Below are 16,882 nucleotides of genomic sequence, written 5' to 3' on the forward strand. Positions count from 1 at the left end.
AAAAAGTACATAAATCCCATTGAATTCCTCCTTACCCAGTTGTATTGATGCAACTGACGGATTAGTTTGTCTGTTTTGTTGAACAACTCTGTATCATTGATGCTTGCTAGAGCCATCTCAGCCAAGCAGAGGAATTGATCCTGCAAAGAAAAAGGCACAATTAGTAATGGTCTTTATAAAGCTGGTGGTAGGACTGAATCAGTATAAAGAAACCAGTTGACCTTCAACTTGAGAAGTTCCATGCCAAAGTGTGAACATTACAAATGTCAGGTGTAGGCCTACATATTCTTAATAATTAGAAAAGTGTTCTAACTTACCACATCTGTTTGTTTGCGTTCAATCTTTGTCACCTGGAAAAACAATTCTCTCTAAGAAAGAATAAGATCAATAGGTCAGTATTGGACAACAACAAACAAACAACCATCCTATTTATTTGTGCAGTTATCATACCTGAGTCAGGGATTTGTTATCATTTGAAAGCTTTCTAGCCTCTTGTCGAATCTCTTTGAGCATATTGGCTGTTGAATGTAGTGATGCTGCGTAGACCATCACGGCCATCATCAGCACCGTGAGATATTGAGTATTAAAGTTCTTCATGCCGTTTTTGAAAGAGACTTTGAGTTAGCACTGTTAGGTCATACAGAAAAGTTGAACACACTACACGCTCTGTGTTGCTACTTATATATTGTCACCATACAACACTTAGACCACAGTCTACACGTCAGCGGAAAACACCAAATAAGGATCAGAGGAAGATTTGTATCTGTTTTACTTTCACACTTTCCACTATTTGTACATAGTCATCTCTTACTAAGAAATTACCTGTTTATCCCTTATCGTCAAATGTCTCAGCAAGAATTGCAGGTCATCACTATGTCTTAACATATTTAGAAGGATGTCCTTAAGTCAATGGAAAATGACGTAAAATCTGATACTATTATTCCAAATTTCATATCATTTTATGAAGAGTATTTTTATAATGACTGTCCTCTTGAAATAGATGCTCACAGACATTTTCCACGCTTCACATTTAGACTTGTTGCAACAGAACGGCACAGGTGGAGCTGATGAAATAAATGAGAGTGACTTGTTTTCACTAAAGTGTGGGACAGAGAGGCAGAAGGCATCCACTGTTAATAAGATTATTATTATTAGACACACTTGTGTGTTTCGATATGACAAAATTACTATGGTGGGTGGGCACCGAAATATTTTTTAATGCTTTACCCGACACATAAATCCCCTTTATGTGTCGGGTAAAGCATTAAAATACATGTGACTGACAGAAACAATTACTGGCAGTTAAAGTATCCTTATTTACTCTCATTCCTGAAATAGCCAACGGGATTATGTTGTTATAATGTAATTAAGACAAATGAACTCATGTTTGACAAATAGAACTTTACCAAAAATGAAAAATAATTTAAATAAAATAGGGCTGATTTTGATTGATCATACCATCATTTTGCAGATTAGAAAAGTGATTGGAAGTCTAAACTGATCTTGAGTTATTTGCATGTTACAAAAAATGTGCCAGATATTACAAACACTGACAACCTTGGTCCCAGACATTTCAATGACTTGTACGGTAAAGTACAGTTTGGAAACGATATCATTTCCCTTTTTGGTTCATCAATGGTGATAAATAATGTGAAGTCTATAGTTTATGAACATTAAGAGTCATTAATATTTTATTTTAGTAGCATATCCTTGATATGATTGGTCTAAGTTTGCATGGTTTGTTTGATTAATCTTTCATTATTTCTCAGGGCGAATTCTCTTGTGTTCTTTTCGCTGTGTATTTAAGGCAAGGCAAGGCAAGTTTATTTATATAGCACTTTCCAACACAAGGCAAGTGCTTTACAAAAAATGAAAGAGATTTAAGCATTTCAGACAGCTTTACTAAACTGTTATTCTAAAATGAGGTTTTGAAATGTGAAAAAAATAATGTAACGTCCACTCTGTCAAATTAAGTATGTGCTGATAACACCATTTGATTCACAGTTTGATTTGAAGTGTCCTTAGGTACAAAGTTACTATGGATGCATTATTTGGCAACGCTGCTTTTCCACCTGCCAGGATTTGCATCCCCTTGTTATTTCAGCCAATGAACAGATTATGGCAATATGGTATGTTTAGAAAACAAGCAAGTGAGAACATTTCATGTGTTGAAAGTGCAATCTTGAAATAATTCATCCAGTCCAAAGTGGAATATGGCAAAGAAAAGCACAAAAGCTTCAAAACTGTACTGATACAAATATTATTTGAACCAACTCATGGTTTGAAATGGCATTGAAAGGCAAAAGTATTATAAAAACCATAGGCTACATCATGACCTTGGTCCCATAGGCCTACTCTGGGAAGAGAATATTTACTGTGCTTGAAAACTGGTATCACATCATCATGTGAGGTTGACTTTGTGACCTGGAGAACATTTCAGCTGCAACATCAGCTTCATGATAAACTTGGGATATGAGATATTTTTGTAGCCATTCGTGGTGAAGGCATCTGTGCTATTGTATACATTATTTGACCCAACATTTCTACAGGCATGGCAGAATATGGCCCTATTTTCACATGAATATTCTAGCCATTGTCTATCTTTATACCACGAGCTGCAAAATGACCGCCTTACCCCACTGTACAGGCGGGTACGCTTAGATATACCTGGCAGGCACCTGCGGGCCACCGAGGGCCGGCGTTGTTTCGGGCGACGAAGACTGCTGCTCCGGGAGCGGTGAGTCGCTAGTGTCCACGACGGAGGGTAACGTAACGTCCCCATCAGACCTGTTGCTATTGTCTGCAGTAGGCCAGTGTTGCTGGCGTTTAAGGATGGTTGCTTTAACCATTTTCACATATCCGTGATTATCCACAGATGTCTGTCACTGCTGTGGAAGCACTTTGGAAATGATGCACGCGCAGTATTGTATTCTATTATTGATTTTATATTTCTAATATATTTCGCTCCCTTTTTTCTTTTTTTGAAAAAAAAGAAATCCATGCCCATGCACCCCTGTAGAACTGGGCCTGGAAGAGCCTCATCTTCAGGTGATATTTAGTCAAAGCTTAAGGACATTTTCACAACAGTGCAGTTTATTTATAGAGGCACCCGAGCCATAGTATGGGCAGAGACAATAATCGAAGTAGTCAAGATTCAATACAATACAATCAATACATTACAGCATGATTTTTCCTCTGTATTCCCCTGTTAATCATCTCAAGAAAAAGCCATATGGGTTATGAAGCCCAATCAATAACATTTGCAAATGACTGGACCTCACTACTGTATGACAAGTAGAAAAAGGAGCTCCACGTCTACCAGCAAAAGTTAAATGCTGTTGACCATGGTGTGAGTAAATAGATATTTTACTTTTAAAAAATAGCAATACCACAAGTAGAAATACTCTGCTACAAAGTATCAAAAATATACCTAACAGAAAAAGAGGAAAGTAAAATTACTCAGTATGCAGAATGGTCAATTTCAGAGTGTATATCCTATACTCATGTACAGTATGCATTCATCTGTACTTATACCACCAATATTAAAGCTTGTAAGTGTTTTTCTTTTCTTTTTTTAACTATATCCTCTGCCAGGTCTGAGTCAATTCTAATCTTTATCCATACGTTATGTGTTTATCTATTGTGCGTAAATAATCTGTATCTGAAAGATAGTCAAAGGCATGAAATACATGTATTGGAGTAAGAAGTTCAATATGTGCACAGGACCTAAAGAAGGGGAGTAGGCCTATAAAGAAACATATAAGGGCATACTCAAGTAGCCTAAAATACGAGTAGGCCTACTTCAAAATGACAGATCTTCAGTAAGTGTACTAGTTACCTTCTATCAGTCATAGACACTTTCAAGCTTGATACTTGAATCTGTGCTTTAGCAACCTGCATTTTAAAGAGGACTTTTAAACCCTGTTAACCTCTTGTTGTTGGTAGCCTACTTTAGACTACTTCCGTAAATGTTTTTAATACCTATTCCACATCTGTTAATTATATAGTTTAATCTAATAATAAATATTGCTACATCGTTTTTGAAAAACCTTACCCAACTATAAAATATAGAAAGACATAAGTGTGTGTTTAAGAGCTTGGATAAGAGAAGCAAAACAGCGCGCCTTCCACTGTTTCAGCAAATGAATGAGTTGAATGGGTTGAATGTAGAGCCAACAGCACTTTACATCCCAGAGAAGTCGTTCCCTCGTCGGGCTGAGCCAATCACTGAGCTCCGCTGAACCTGGGCCACTCAGGGCGGGAGAGCGCTCAGCCAATAGGAAAACGCACAGGATTTAGGTCTCGATGCGCCATTTTACCGCGTCCACAGCCATCCGGCAAGATGGTCCCCTTGCTTTGTCTCCCCTGATCCCCTGATAACTGACTTTTATTTTCAATCATATATGTCAAATGTTTACATCCATCAAACCCCTGGATATTTTATTTATTACATTATTTTACACCTTTCATCTCAGGTCTTTGTCACTCCTTCTTGGTTGCATTGATTCCTAATTGTGCTTTTTAAAAGTTTATGATGAAATGTAAATACATTTTTGAATGCATTTGCTCAAACAGCTATTACAGGTGGACTGAACAGTTTTACTTCAATGATGAGGATGAATTGCTAATACCAAAAGCATTATAAACAGAGAAGCTGGAAAAAAATTACTTTACCAACAAACCACTGTGCCATAATTTATTTATATAAATACACAACGACAAAAATACAATATTTAGGAAAATAAATATATCAAGTCTTACAATAAATAGAAATAACTTAAATATGACATGTTAATAATATAATACATTTGATCCCCCAACAATCAAGATTTTTTTTCACAGGTCTTGATCTGGTCCAGAAGAGCTTTCAGGGTAATTTCAACATTCGTGTCCAGGACACAAGAGGTGGTGTGATTCTGAAAGAAAATGTTCAGGACAATTTTAGTTTCAAGCGCAGAACAAAACTAAATACGAAGTAAAGTGATAAACAACATGTTGGACATCAAAAAGCATATTTGTAGACTGTGAGCCTCTTGATTCACTAATTCTCATTTAATGTATGATTAAAAAGTACATAAATCCCATTGAATTCCTCCTTACCCAGTTGTATTGAAGCAACTGACGGATTAGTTTGTCTGTTTTGTTGAACAACTCTGTATCATTGATGCTTGCTAGAGCCATCTCAGCCAAGCAGAGGAATTGATCCTGCAAAGAAAAAGGCACAATTAGTAATGGTCTTTATAAAGCTGGTGGTAGGACTGAATCAGTATAAAGAAACCAGTTGACCTTCAACTTGAGAAGTTCCATGCCAAAGTGTGAACATTGCAAATGTCAGGTGTAGGCCTACATATTCTTAATAATTAGAAAAGTGTTACTATCTCTTATCTCTTACTAAGAAATTACCTGTTTATCCCTTATCGTCAAATGTCTCAGCAAGAATTGCAGGTCATCACTATGTCTTAACATATTTAGAAGGATGTCCTTAAGTCAATGGAAAATGACGTAAAATCTGATACTATTATTCCAAATTTCATATCATTTTATGAAGAGTATTTTTATAATGACTGTCCTCTTGAAATAGATGCTCACAGACATTTTCCACGCTTCACATTTAGACTTGTTGCAACAGAACGGCACAGGTGGAGCTGATGAAATAAATGAGAGTGACTTGTTTTCACTAAAGTGTGGGACAGAGAGGCAGAAGGCATCCACTGTTAATAAGATTATTATTATTATTATAGACACACTTGTGTTTGTTCGATATGACAAAATGACTATGGTGGGTGGGCACCGAAATATTTTTGAATGCTTTACCCGACACATAAAGGGGAACATGTGACTGATAGAAACAATTACTGCCAGTTAAAGTATCCTTATTTACTCTCATTCCTGAAATAGTATTATATTATTATACATATCTTGGTATGATCAAAAAACTGTCTGATCAAAAAAAAAGTTTGAAAGCTCAGTTTGAATATTAATTATTGACAAGATTGCAGAGTAGGAAAGTGATTGGAAGTCTAAACTGATCTTGAGTTATTTGCATACTCTTACCAAAATGTGCCAGATATTACAAACACTGACAACCTTGGTGAAGAGCCCCATCTTCAGGTGATATTTAGTCAAAGATTAAGAACATTTTCACAACAGTGCAGTTTATTTATAGAGGCACCCGAGCCATAGTCTGGGCAGAGACAATAATCGAAGTAGTCAAGATTCAATACCATACAATCAATACATTACAGCATGATCTTTCCTCTTTATTGCCCTGTTAATCATCTCAAGAAAAAGCCGGGTTATGAAGCCCAATCAATAACATTTGCAAATGACTGGACCTCACTATTGTATGAAAAGTAGAAAAAGGAGCTCCGTCAACCAGCAAATGTGAAATGCAGTGGTGTGAGTAAATAGATATTTTACTTTAAAAAAAATATATAGCAATACCACCAGAAATACTCAGCTCCAAAGTATCAAAAATATACAGAAAAAGAGGAAAGTAAAATTACTCAGTATGCAGAATGGTCCATTTCAGAGTGTATAATATATCCTATACTCATGTACAGTATGCATTAATCTGTACCTTACTTATACCACCAATATTAAAGCTGGTAAGTGTTTTTCTTTTCTTTTTTCAACTATATCCTCTGCCAGTTCTGAGTCAATTCTAATCTTTATCCATACGTTATGTGTTTATATATTGTGCGTAAATAATCTGTATCTGAAAGATAGTCAAAGGCATGAAATACATGTATTGGAGTAAGAAGTTCAATATTTGCACAGGACCTAAAGAAGGGGAGTAGGCCTATAAAGAAACATATAAGGGGCATACTCAAGTAGCCTAAAATACGAGTAGGCCTACTTCAAAATTACAGATCTTCAGTAAGTTACCTTCTATCAGTCATAGACACTTTCAAGCTTGATACTTGAATCTGTGCTTTAGCAACCTGGATTTTAAAGAGGACTTGTAACCCTGTTAACCTCTTGTTGTTGGTAGCCTACTTTAGACTACTTCCGTAAGTGTTTACCTATTCCACATCTGTTAATTATATAGTTAAATTTAATAATAAATAATGCTACATCATTTTGAGAAACCTTACTGAAGATGCCAAACTATAACATATAGAAAGAAAGACATAAGTGTGTGTTTAAGAGCTTGGATAAGAGAAGCAAAACAGCGCGCCTTCCACTGTTTCAGCAAATGAATGAGTTGAATGTAGAGCCAGCAGCACTTTACATCCCAGAGAAGTCGTTCCCTCGTCGGGCTGAACCAATCACTGAGCTCCGCTGAACCTGGGCCATTCAGAGCGGGAGAGCGCTCAGCCAATAGGAAAACGCACAGGATTTAGGTCTAGATGCGCCATTTTACCGCGTCCACAGCCATCCGGCAAGATGGTCCCCTTGCTTTGTCTCCCCTGACCGGAGTTGTTTCTGTATTCTCAGGCTATTCTCGCTTCCGCACCATCGAAAACCTACGAATTGGATTGAACCTAGCCACTTATACCAACAACTATACGTGTATCCCCGAGTGAAGAAATGACCACGGTAAAAAGCAGGTAGGAACAGTGTGTATCCTGTTTGTTTAGACAAGTCAATTGTGCATTGATTAACGTTACTGTAACTGAGAGCCGGCCCATGAGTGCTAGTTAGCATTGCTAAGCTAGCTGAGTAGTAGCTGTTAGCTACGCAGCCGGCAATGTTTAAATTCGTGCACTCGCAGATTCCGATGTGTGCATTAGTATTACAGAACGTTTGTCAATAAATCAAAATAGCAAAACGCCATTGTTTGTAAAAATGCAATTGCTTGGTTTGTTTTGTAGCTAGCTAAATGTGAACTACATTGCTACTTATACGCTACATTGCTACTATATGCTACATTGCTACTATGTCAGGATTAGGGAAGGCCTGGTCGTTGCATTTTTCTGGTGCATTTTCATGCATTGGACCTTTTTAATGCACTGCCGAGATTGCAATGTTGTTTAGTCAGCGTGGGGCGATGGGAATAAGGACTTCTGCGTTAACGGCCACTGTTAGACCTGCAAGTGTCAGCTTGGCTTAAACTTGGCATCCCTGATAAGCAGAAGTTCCTGTGTTGTCAAAACATGCAAAGACTGCTCTGAGGATAAAGAGGCAGCTCATGGCTACACTTCAGGAGTGTGCGCTGCTTGAAAGGCGAGTGGGCTCCTTCTCTAGGACTGACACGGGATTTTGGATACATTTTAGGCCTGTATGCTGCTGGCAGCACGGAGTGATAGCTCAGCTCACTGTGATCTAATCAGCACATTATGATGACGCAAAACGGAACAATAACAGTCCCTGTCTCCAAAAATACACGCACTCACAATCGTGTAGGTAACGCGCAGATTTACATTTTATGAATGTTTAATCACAAAACTGCTGCAGTCGTTAATGTTTAAATGCTTGATAACTGTAACCATTGCATTTGTGTGGTTGTATTCCCTGTAGATTGACCACAAACAAAACAGTGTCTACAATCTTTGAATTTGCCCATAACTGTCTGAAAAAAGAGGTGCATCTGGTCTCACAACCCGAGGATAATACTATCTATAATTGTACCAATCTTTCTTGAACAAATCACATGCATAATAGCTATGTTCACTTAGCCATGCAATCGTTTTGTAATGGAAATATGAAATTGTTTTTGATTTAAGAAAGAAAGAAATGTGTGATAAATGTAATCTTAATCTGTTTAATTTTCATGATCCTTTACATTTAAATCTGAGCTTTGTTTCCTTTTACAATCGTGCTAAACCCGTATTTGTCCATCAGTGGAATAATTTAGCTTTGACTCTTGTGCCAGGCAGCCTGAAGAAAATAAATAAATCTGAACACATTTTAAAGTTCAGCTGCCTTCAAAATTAATATAATACACAAACTGTTGAAACATACAGAAACAGTGGATTTGTTATATAAAGTACTGACAACATACAGCCTACTTTTTTTCTGTCATTTGTTGTTTACATTGACCATCTCTGTAAAAAAAAAAAAAGTGATCCATATGTATATACCAACTAAATGTTCTGTACTTTAAAACGAATATGGTACAGCATCAGTTTGTTCTTTGAGAAACTAAATGTGTTAAAATGTCTCTCCAGGTAAAATGAGTCTGGCATCTTCTGAATCACATCAAGACCAAATGTCAGAAAAAGCAGAGGAGGTCAGTATGCAGTTTCTTGCAAAACGATGTGTTTGGCCCCCTTATGTTTACTTAACTGAAAAAATAAACTAATCAGTAAAGGAAAATATATATTACGTTTGTTTTCTCCGTCACGTTGTCAAGCTATTAACATAAATCCTGTATTGTCATCAGCCTGGTAGCTCAACAGAAACTATGAAGCCTTCCTCTTCTCGCAACAGGAGGTGAGTAGCAGTTATTGTTAAATGTGGCTGATTTTGTGTTTTTTCAAAAGAGATCATAAAAACACTGCTTGAAATATTAAAGCTGACTTCTTACTTATTTTAGGAAGCCCACTTCTGTGGCTAAGAACACTGGAGCAAAAGGATCCGACTCGTCAGCCGAGAGTGAAAATGAAGGTGCAACTTCTGACAATCCTTCAGACAATAACACAAGCAGCGCTTCTAAAGGTGAACTATGGAGGTGCTTGATGGTTTTGATCAAGATATTGTTGATGCTGAATAGGAGGCTAATTTGAGATTCTCTTGCTTTTGCCTGATTAGGCACTTTAGTGATGAGACCATCTGGGAATGAAAATAAAGGCGCCATGAAGCTGAGAGTGGATTTCAAACAGAAACCAACAGGTGACTTAATCTCATGATTAGTGTTTGTTGTTCTGAGAGAACATGCATAGGATTTTAATGTACACAAACTGCACATCCTTAAAGTAATACACAAATAAAATAAAGATAATTGTTAGTTGCAGCAGTAAAAAAAAGTGACTAAAACAGCTTTATTTCCTTTCTTTATCACAGATGATACATTGCAGAAGAAGATAAACTGCACTGCCTGTGGAAAACAAGTAATGCAGTTGCAGCGTAATGCGGTGTACGAGCATCCCGCGCTCAAAGTACTAATTTGCAAGGTAAATTCAAATATACATTTCAGATTATTTTGTAGTGAGCATTCTAAAGACATTCTTCACTGATATTGTTCAGTCTTTCCATTCTTAATGTCTGATTTTATTTATTTTTCCTCTAGTCATGCTACAATTATTACACCAGTGATGACATTAACAGAGACTCCGATGGGATGGATGAGCAGTGCAGGTAAGGCATTTAACACAGAACCAACAAAACATCATGATTTATGTGTTACTAAAGTATCAAGAAGGTGCACAATAGAAGTAATTGGATATTAAGTTTAACATTGTAGACTTTCATTCTTGTGTTTTAAAATGTATATCAGTTTGAGACTTTAAAACATTTATTTTTTAACAATTTTGTTAACATTAAGTAAGTAAAGACCTTGTGTGCTTTCTGCCCTAAAACGTGTTGAATTGTTTCTCCCCAGGTGGTGTGCTGAAGGTGGCAAGCTCATCTGTTGTGACTACTGCAACAACGCTTTCTGCAAGAAGTGCATCCTGCGCAACCTGGGCAGGAAGGAGCTGTCTGTCATTACTGATGAGAACTCAAAGTGGCACTGCTATGTCTGCAGGTCAGAGCCCCTCCAGGATTTGGTCTCCAAATGCCACAGTGTCCTTGAAAAACAAGAACTTCAATCCAAGCAACGAAAACCAGACAAAAGCGAGGAACGTGAGAAAAAGAGACACAAGAATAAAGAAGTCAAGGAGCACAAGCCGGTTGTCAATGGGAAAGAACACGGCGAAGGCTCAGGGTCCATGACTTTCTCCTACAAAAAACTGCAGGTACCCAAAGAATTTTTAAAGAAAACAAAAAAGCTTGTTGAGACTACAACAGGTCTGAACAATACGTTCATCCAGTTCATCCAGCAGGCAGCCAACGAGCAGGAAGATAAGTCTATCAGATACCGGCATTTGAAAGCCTTCAAGGCCGTGCTTGCTGATTTAAAAAAAGCTCACAGTGCTTTGGAGGAGGCTTTGGGGCCTGAATTAAAAAACATGGAGTTGCAGAATGGTAACGAAGGGCAGCTTATTGAAAGAGAGCACTCTAAAGTCGCTGCTTCTGTAGAAAACAACCATGTGGATAATGTGGCAGACGCAACAGAGGGTGCTGACGTAATGGAGGATGCTGACGTAGCGGAGACCGCTGACATAGCTGAGGACGCTGATGTAGAGGCAGAGGATGCTGACGTAGCGGAGGATGCTGACGTAGCTGAGGATGCTGATGTAGAGGCAGAGGATGCTGACGTAGCGGAGGATGCTGAAGTAGAGGCAACGCAGGATGCTGAAGTAGCGGAGACCGCTGACATAGCTGAGGACGCTGACATAGAGGCGGAGGATGATAACATAGCGGAGGATGATAATGTAGCGGAGGATGCTAACGTAGCGGAGGATGCTAACGTAGTTGCAGAGGAAGCTGATGTCGCGATGGATGCTGACTTGGCAGATGAATCTGACGAAGCAGATGACCCTGGCGTTGCGGATGAGGAAGAGGCTGACGTAGCCGCAGAAGAAGCAGACCTGAAGCAGCATAATGAGAAAGCCATGGACATGGATCAAGTGTCAACTGAGACTGAACTTAAAGACAGCCAAACAGAAACTGATCTCAACAAAAAGAAAATTAAAACTGAAGTATGTGATGAAGGGCTCGTGACAGCAGGTGAAATGTCCCTCGATCATGACATCATGTCTGTACCTCCATCTGTTCCTGAGGAGCTTTTTCAGATGGTGGAGAGTCTTGCGGATTCTACCATGCTCTCCCAGACCGGCACTGATATGGTCACAGACGCTGATACAAAGTTAAATAAGAACTCAACAAATAAATCCTCCCAGCCCAAGGTGAAGAACCTCATAGTCAAACTGACCCCTGTGCCTGTCGTGACGACACGTGGGTTCACGCCCTCCTGGTCCAAAAACAAAGAAAAGGATGGACAGCTGCAAAAAAAATCCAAAAAAGAAAGTGACAAGGAGAAAGGCGATGCCCCTAATGCTGTAGACGGGACAGAAAGCCCACCACCAAGCCGTCGCTCCAGTAGGTTGAAGACCACTCCATTGAGGAAGCAGACTGAGAAAAGGGGTAAGGAAGAGTCCTCTGATTCAGAGTTGGAGGAAGATCGTAAGGGCAAAACCAAGTCCTCCAAGACATCAAGAAACGCCAAGAAAGAGGATGGGGAGGAGACCAAGGATTCAGAGAAAAGTCCAGTGGATTCTGACTCAGACGAAGTTCCAAACGTACTGTTGGAGAAAGCAGCAGCTGGCCGCAGCACTGATGAGGAACAGGGAAGCACAAGTGCTAAAAAGTGTTTATTCAAACTAAACAACACATCTACAGAAGACACAGACAAAGCATCCAAACGCAAAAGGAAATCTGCAAGCTCCGATTCAGACTCTGGAAACAAAAGTAAAAAGACGTCCAAGAAGAAGAAACAAAAAGGCTCAGATAACGCCGACTCTGACTCTGAAAAAGAGAAGGAGACGAAGAGTAAAGTGGCCTTAGGGAAGAGGAGATCTAGCCGTGTGAAGAAACAAGACGAAGCAAAAGAAGGAAAAGGATCAACAGAGAAGAAAGCAACTAAGCTGAAGAGGTCTTATGAAAAGAAGCGCAGGGGAGGGAGCCCAAAAGCATCCACCAAGCTTCAGTCGTCGTCCAGTGAAGATGATGATGAGGAGGAGGAGGAGAAGGCTGATGGAGACTCCGGAGATGACAGTGATGCACAGAAGATCAAACCCATCGTGGAGGATAACGTGGTGGGAGGCAGTGGAGCTTTCCGACAATCCTCAGGTAATTTCGTCTGAAAGAGTGTTTAGGGTTCAAGTTATAGGTCAACTGCTCTTTTTCACTTTTACTCCACGCGTTTGATTTAAAAATAATACCACTCATGTCTTTACATCAAAGTAAATATGTAGCTGAAGCCTAGTTTAGCATCAAGCTAGCCATGCTTTTTCCAAGCAACAATCGGCTTACCAACAACTCTAAAGCTCACTGATGAACATGTCTTCTAGATTTTGGAAGCGGCTTGAACACCAGAGAGTATAAAGTAACTTCATAGAGACTTGCAAGGCATTCTTTGCTAGAAAGCCAATGTATAGACAAAGCAAATATTGCAACATGTCAAATGATTCCATCAATGACCTAAGCTTTCTGCCATTAACAAGGTTTGTGCCCTTGTTGTTCTGTAGGTGACGAAGATGACGATAAAGAGAAGGTCTCTCAGGTTTTCGAAGATGACGATGATGATGATCCTGAAAACAGGTACTTGCAGAACAACAGATTGTAAAGATAAACACAATCGATATAGAGTAGGGATGCCTAATAAGAAAGATGCCTGAGTGCTAGCCCTCCCTGCTAACCTATCATTAACTGTTAATTGAAAAGATTAGTGCTGCAGTGCATGCTCGACAATAGATTAGATGTGCTTGCAATACTTGACTTCTCAAGAAACAGGCGCTTTCACACCGGAGTACTTTTCCCCGTACTTTTCCCTTTTAGTTCCGATAGTTCCTGGGATTTTGTGTTCACCCCAAAAAGCTTAGTTCATGAGAACTGTTACCCCCTTTTTAGTGCCTGCTAGAGAGCAGGTACTTTCTTGTGGAGAAAAAAGTTCAAATTTCTGATTGGCTGGGCAAATTGCAAACCACGCCAAACCATTGTATTTGCTGGCATTAGCATTATTAGCATTATTAGCATTAGCCCCGCGAACCAACAGAGAGAGAATAACTTATGGCAACAAAAAAAAAAACATGGGAGCGGTGGAGATGAGGAGGTGTCGGCGTTCTGGCGATTTACTCGGAAGGCTTCAGTAGTATCTACTCTTTAATTCCATTGGGCAACTAAGTGCTGGGAACTAAGTACGGCAAAGTCCTTGGTGTGAAAGTGGCTATTGTTCAAAATCTCACAGCCTTGTTCTCTGAAGTGTTTTGTTTTCATTTGAAATACTTTACAACAGCGTTTCCGCCAGGGGGGCGTCTTGCCATCATTTTACGCCCTGAACTCGAGCCGAGGGCGTCCAAAAAAATAAATAGATCGAGAGAAGATCGAGACTTTTTATAGCTTGAAAAGGACAAGGACATCCCTCTGTTGGAGGGGCAAAGGAGTCTGGTGGGATTCTTTTCGCCGCTAGCAAAGCGTGTTCCTGTGACGGAAAGTGTATTGCCGGCGAGCCTTGGCGGGGGGTGCTATTGGAGAAATTATCCGGCTCACTAAAAAGAACTGGAACTCCCATCACGTAAAGAGATAGTATCTATGAAAGGACGGCTCAATTCATAATTCAAGTCAAGTGACACGATGTGACATCACAAACCCCCCCGCTCTCGGGGTGGACGCCCTCTCAGCCCCGGTCTGGCGCAAACACTGCTTTACAATGTAAAACATACAACATGTGTTCAGGGCAGCTTTTCTCTCTGGTTTATGTCTGTCAATCTGTAATTGTGCGTGGTTTTTGCCCATAATGTTGTAATGTCCTAATGTTTTTATAGGCTGCAGATGTTTCTGTCAGATAACCTTTAAACCATGAACAAGCTCCAAGGGGAACTTGATATTACGACCCTGTATTGTGTTCATCATCCAGATAATTCTGTATAATCCCTTATTTATTATGTAATTAACGTGAATCTCCTTCCCAATTCTCTTGAAGGATTGCAAAGAAAATGCTTCTTGCCCAAATAAAGTCAAACTATTCTTCTGGAGCGGAGAGCTCCTCTGATGATGAAGACGATAAGGAAGCAAAGTCCTCGAAGAAAGCTAAAAAAGAGGATGATGATGATGATGATGATGATGATGATGATGATGAAGAAGAGCAGGGAGGTAGTGTAAACTAGCTACTTAAGCCTAGTAAAACAACATTTCAGTGTGTATAGTCCTAAACAATCTGCTCTCTCTTTTCAGACGAGGACACAGGCGACTCTGAGGATTCTGATATTGAAGTGAAGAAGCGTGGTGGACGACACAAATTGCTTCGTCACAAACTCTCGTTGAGTGAGGGAGAATCAGGAGAGGAGAAAGCTGGCAGTAAAGAGAAGAAAAAGGGCAAAAAGAACAAGGAGAAAGGTTGATTCTGAATTTTAAATGTTCCCTATTTGTCCCGTTTCATAATAATAAGAGTGCAGATGTTCTTAACTCCGATACCGGCAATTGCCTTTTGTTTCTGTGTCAGTGAGCAGCGATGACTCTTCGGACTCGGACTTTGAGAACTCAGAGTCAAGTGAACAGTCGGGGGTAAGCGAGGAGCTTAGTGAATCGGAGAATGAAGGAAAACGCAGAAAGACCAGGTGGGAAGAGATGGACACAATCAATCACTAGTTATTTATCTCTGCCACTAGATCTGGATTGATCTCCTGCTGCTCTTTTACATTGATTCTGTTTTGTGTCTGTAGATCTTCAAAGAAGAAGGATGAGGCGAAACAGAGAAGTTACAAGCAGCAGAAGAAGAAGCGACGCAGGATCAAAGTTCAGGAATCCTCTTCCAGCAATGAGAAGGTGTTTAACATGCAGAGCACTTGAAAGTTTTTCTTGAACTGTCCAAAAGTTTCTTTCTTGCAAGGCAGGATTTGCCAAGTGGAGACGGTGGACCCACATAACGTTTACGATTCCAGTCATGCACGACACATAAAATGTTATTTGAACTTCCCCCTGGGGTGTGTTGTGAGGATTATTGAGGGCACACATTACTCATAGGCTGGCTCTGCTTCTGATCATAGGAAGTGCAATTCTTTCCCTGCGGGTTAAAGATCAGAGGGCTGAACTTTAATGCATTCATTTTCACAGAGTGGAGATGAAGACGCCGAAGACCGCAAAGGACGCAAAAAGCTCCGCAAAATCCTGAAGAATGACAAACTGCGGTCAGAGACGAGAGATGCTCTGAAAGAAGAGGAGGATAGGAGGAAGCGTATAGCTGAGAGAGAAGCACTCAGGGAGAAACTTCGAGAGGTAAAAATGAACTGTTTGGACTAAAGTCTCCTGATAAAAAGATTTCACGCCGGGTAAAATGTTCAGGGCCTCCTCATTTAATACTTGTAAAGGTTCTTGGATACAATTTGCGGATTTCCCCCAGTTATTGGAGGTAAGCTTGCTGAGCAGCACTGTCATGAAGATATTAAAGTAAATGATGGATAGCACTGTGAGTCAGCCTGCTGCTGATCGCTCTCCTTCTGTCTGATCAAACTGTTTGATAGTCCACAGTTTGCTTAAAGTGGCTATTAAGTGAAAGCTGGAACGTCTTTTGCTTCTGTACTGTGATGCATCTACCCGTGTAACGGTTCATTTGATAGCTGAATCATTCACATTGGATTGGGCCTCCTAAAAAGTAGGTGTGCTTACATCACTGCTGGCTCCAAACACACCTCCCTCACCTGCTCTGAGATCAGGAGGAGGGTGAAGGAAAGGGACCTTTACTCAACCGTCTGCAAACATTTTGAATTCTTGTCCTTCATCTGCAGGTGCTTCCCCCGCAGATTCAGCAGGACATTTCCAAAGTTTGTTTTTGAATCAATTTTTACATTACGCACAATTCTTTTGGAAGTGAAAACTAAGATTTTGACCCGGTGACGGTGATGATACTATTATTGCTTGTAGTGCTGTTATGGTACTAGCTTGGTTGCACAGTCACTTAAAAGACCAGCATTAAGCTCTGGTAGTTTTGCTTTGAATTTATCATTTATTTTAATTCAATTGAAAATGAATCAGTTCACCAAGTCTCTATTTGTGTTCGTTAGGAGATCTATGTTATGCATTATGCACTTGGATAAATAGCAGATGTTAACTTGATCCGTGGATATACTTTTTTTGAGGTAATATTTAATAGACATTTCTTCCCCTGTATATTCAATCC

General features: G+C 39.7%; 1 protein-coding gene across 3 annotated transcripts in view; it reads left to right on the plus strand.

Annotated features, from left to right (window-relative positions):
- The first annotated feature begins 7,330 nt into the window (after positions 1 to 7,330).
- The window catches only part of atrx (ATRX chromatin remodeler), a 35,418-nt gene continuing 25,866 nt past the window's right edge, over positions 7,331 to 16,882 (plus strand). Inside the window, exons 1-15 of one of the 3 annotated variants that reach the window (XM_034231060.1) lie at positions 7,331 to 7,553; positions 9,114 to 9,175; positions 9,329 to 9,378; positions 9,482 to 9,603; positions 9,697 to 9,777; positions 9,949 to 10,058; positions 10,175 to 10,242; positions 10,487 to 12,837; positions 13,236 to 13,308; positions 14,690 to 14,859; positions 14,941 to 15,102; positions 15,209 to 15,323; positions 15,429 to 15,531; positions 15,820 to 15,981; positions 16,491 to 16,526. In XM_034231060.1, coding sequence (XP_034086951.1) covers positions 9,119 to 9,175; positions 9,329 to 9,378; positions 9,482 to 9,603; positions 9,697 to 9,777; positions 9,949 to 10,058; positions 10,175 to 10,242; positions 10,487 to 12,837; positions 13,236 to 13,308; positions 14,690 to 14,859; positions 14,941 to 15,102; positions 15,209 to 15,323; positions 15,429 to 15,531; positions 15,820 to 15,981; positions 16,491 to 16,526 — 3,660 coding nt within the window. In that variant the 5' untranslated portion in view covers positions 7,331 to 7,553; positions 9,114 to 9,118. The remainder of the gene's footprint in view (positions 7,554 to 9,113; positions 9,176 to 9,328; positions 9,379 to 9,481; positions 9,604 to 9,696; positions 9,778 to 9,948; positions 10,059 to 10,174; positions 10,243 to 10,486; positions 12,838 to 13,235; positions 13,309 to 14,689; positions 14,860 to 14,940; positions 15,103 to 15,208; positions 15,324 to 15,428; positions 15,532 to 15,819; positions 15,982 to 16,490; positions 16,527 to 16,882) is intronic. The other 2 variants (XM_034231061.1, XM_034231062.1) reach the window with 2 other exon arrangements.

The sequence above is a fragment of the Gymnodraco acuticeps genome, unplaced genomic scaffold (genome assembly GCF_902827175.1).
Source record: "Gymnodraco acuticeps unplaced genomic scaffold, fGymAcu1.1, whole genome shotgun sequence".
Classification (NCBI taxonomy): Eukaryota; Metazoa; Chordata; class Actinopteri; order Perciformes; family Bathydraconidae; genus Gymnodraco; species Gymnodraco acuticeps.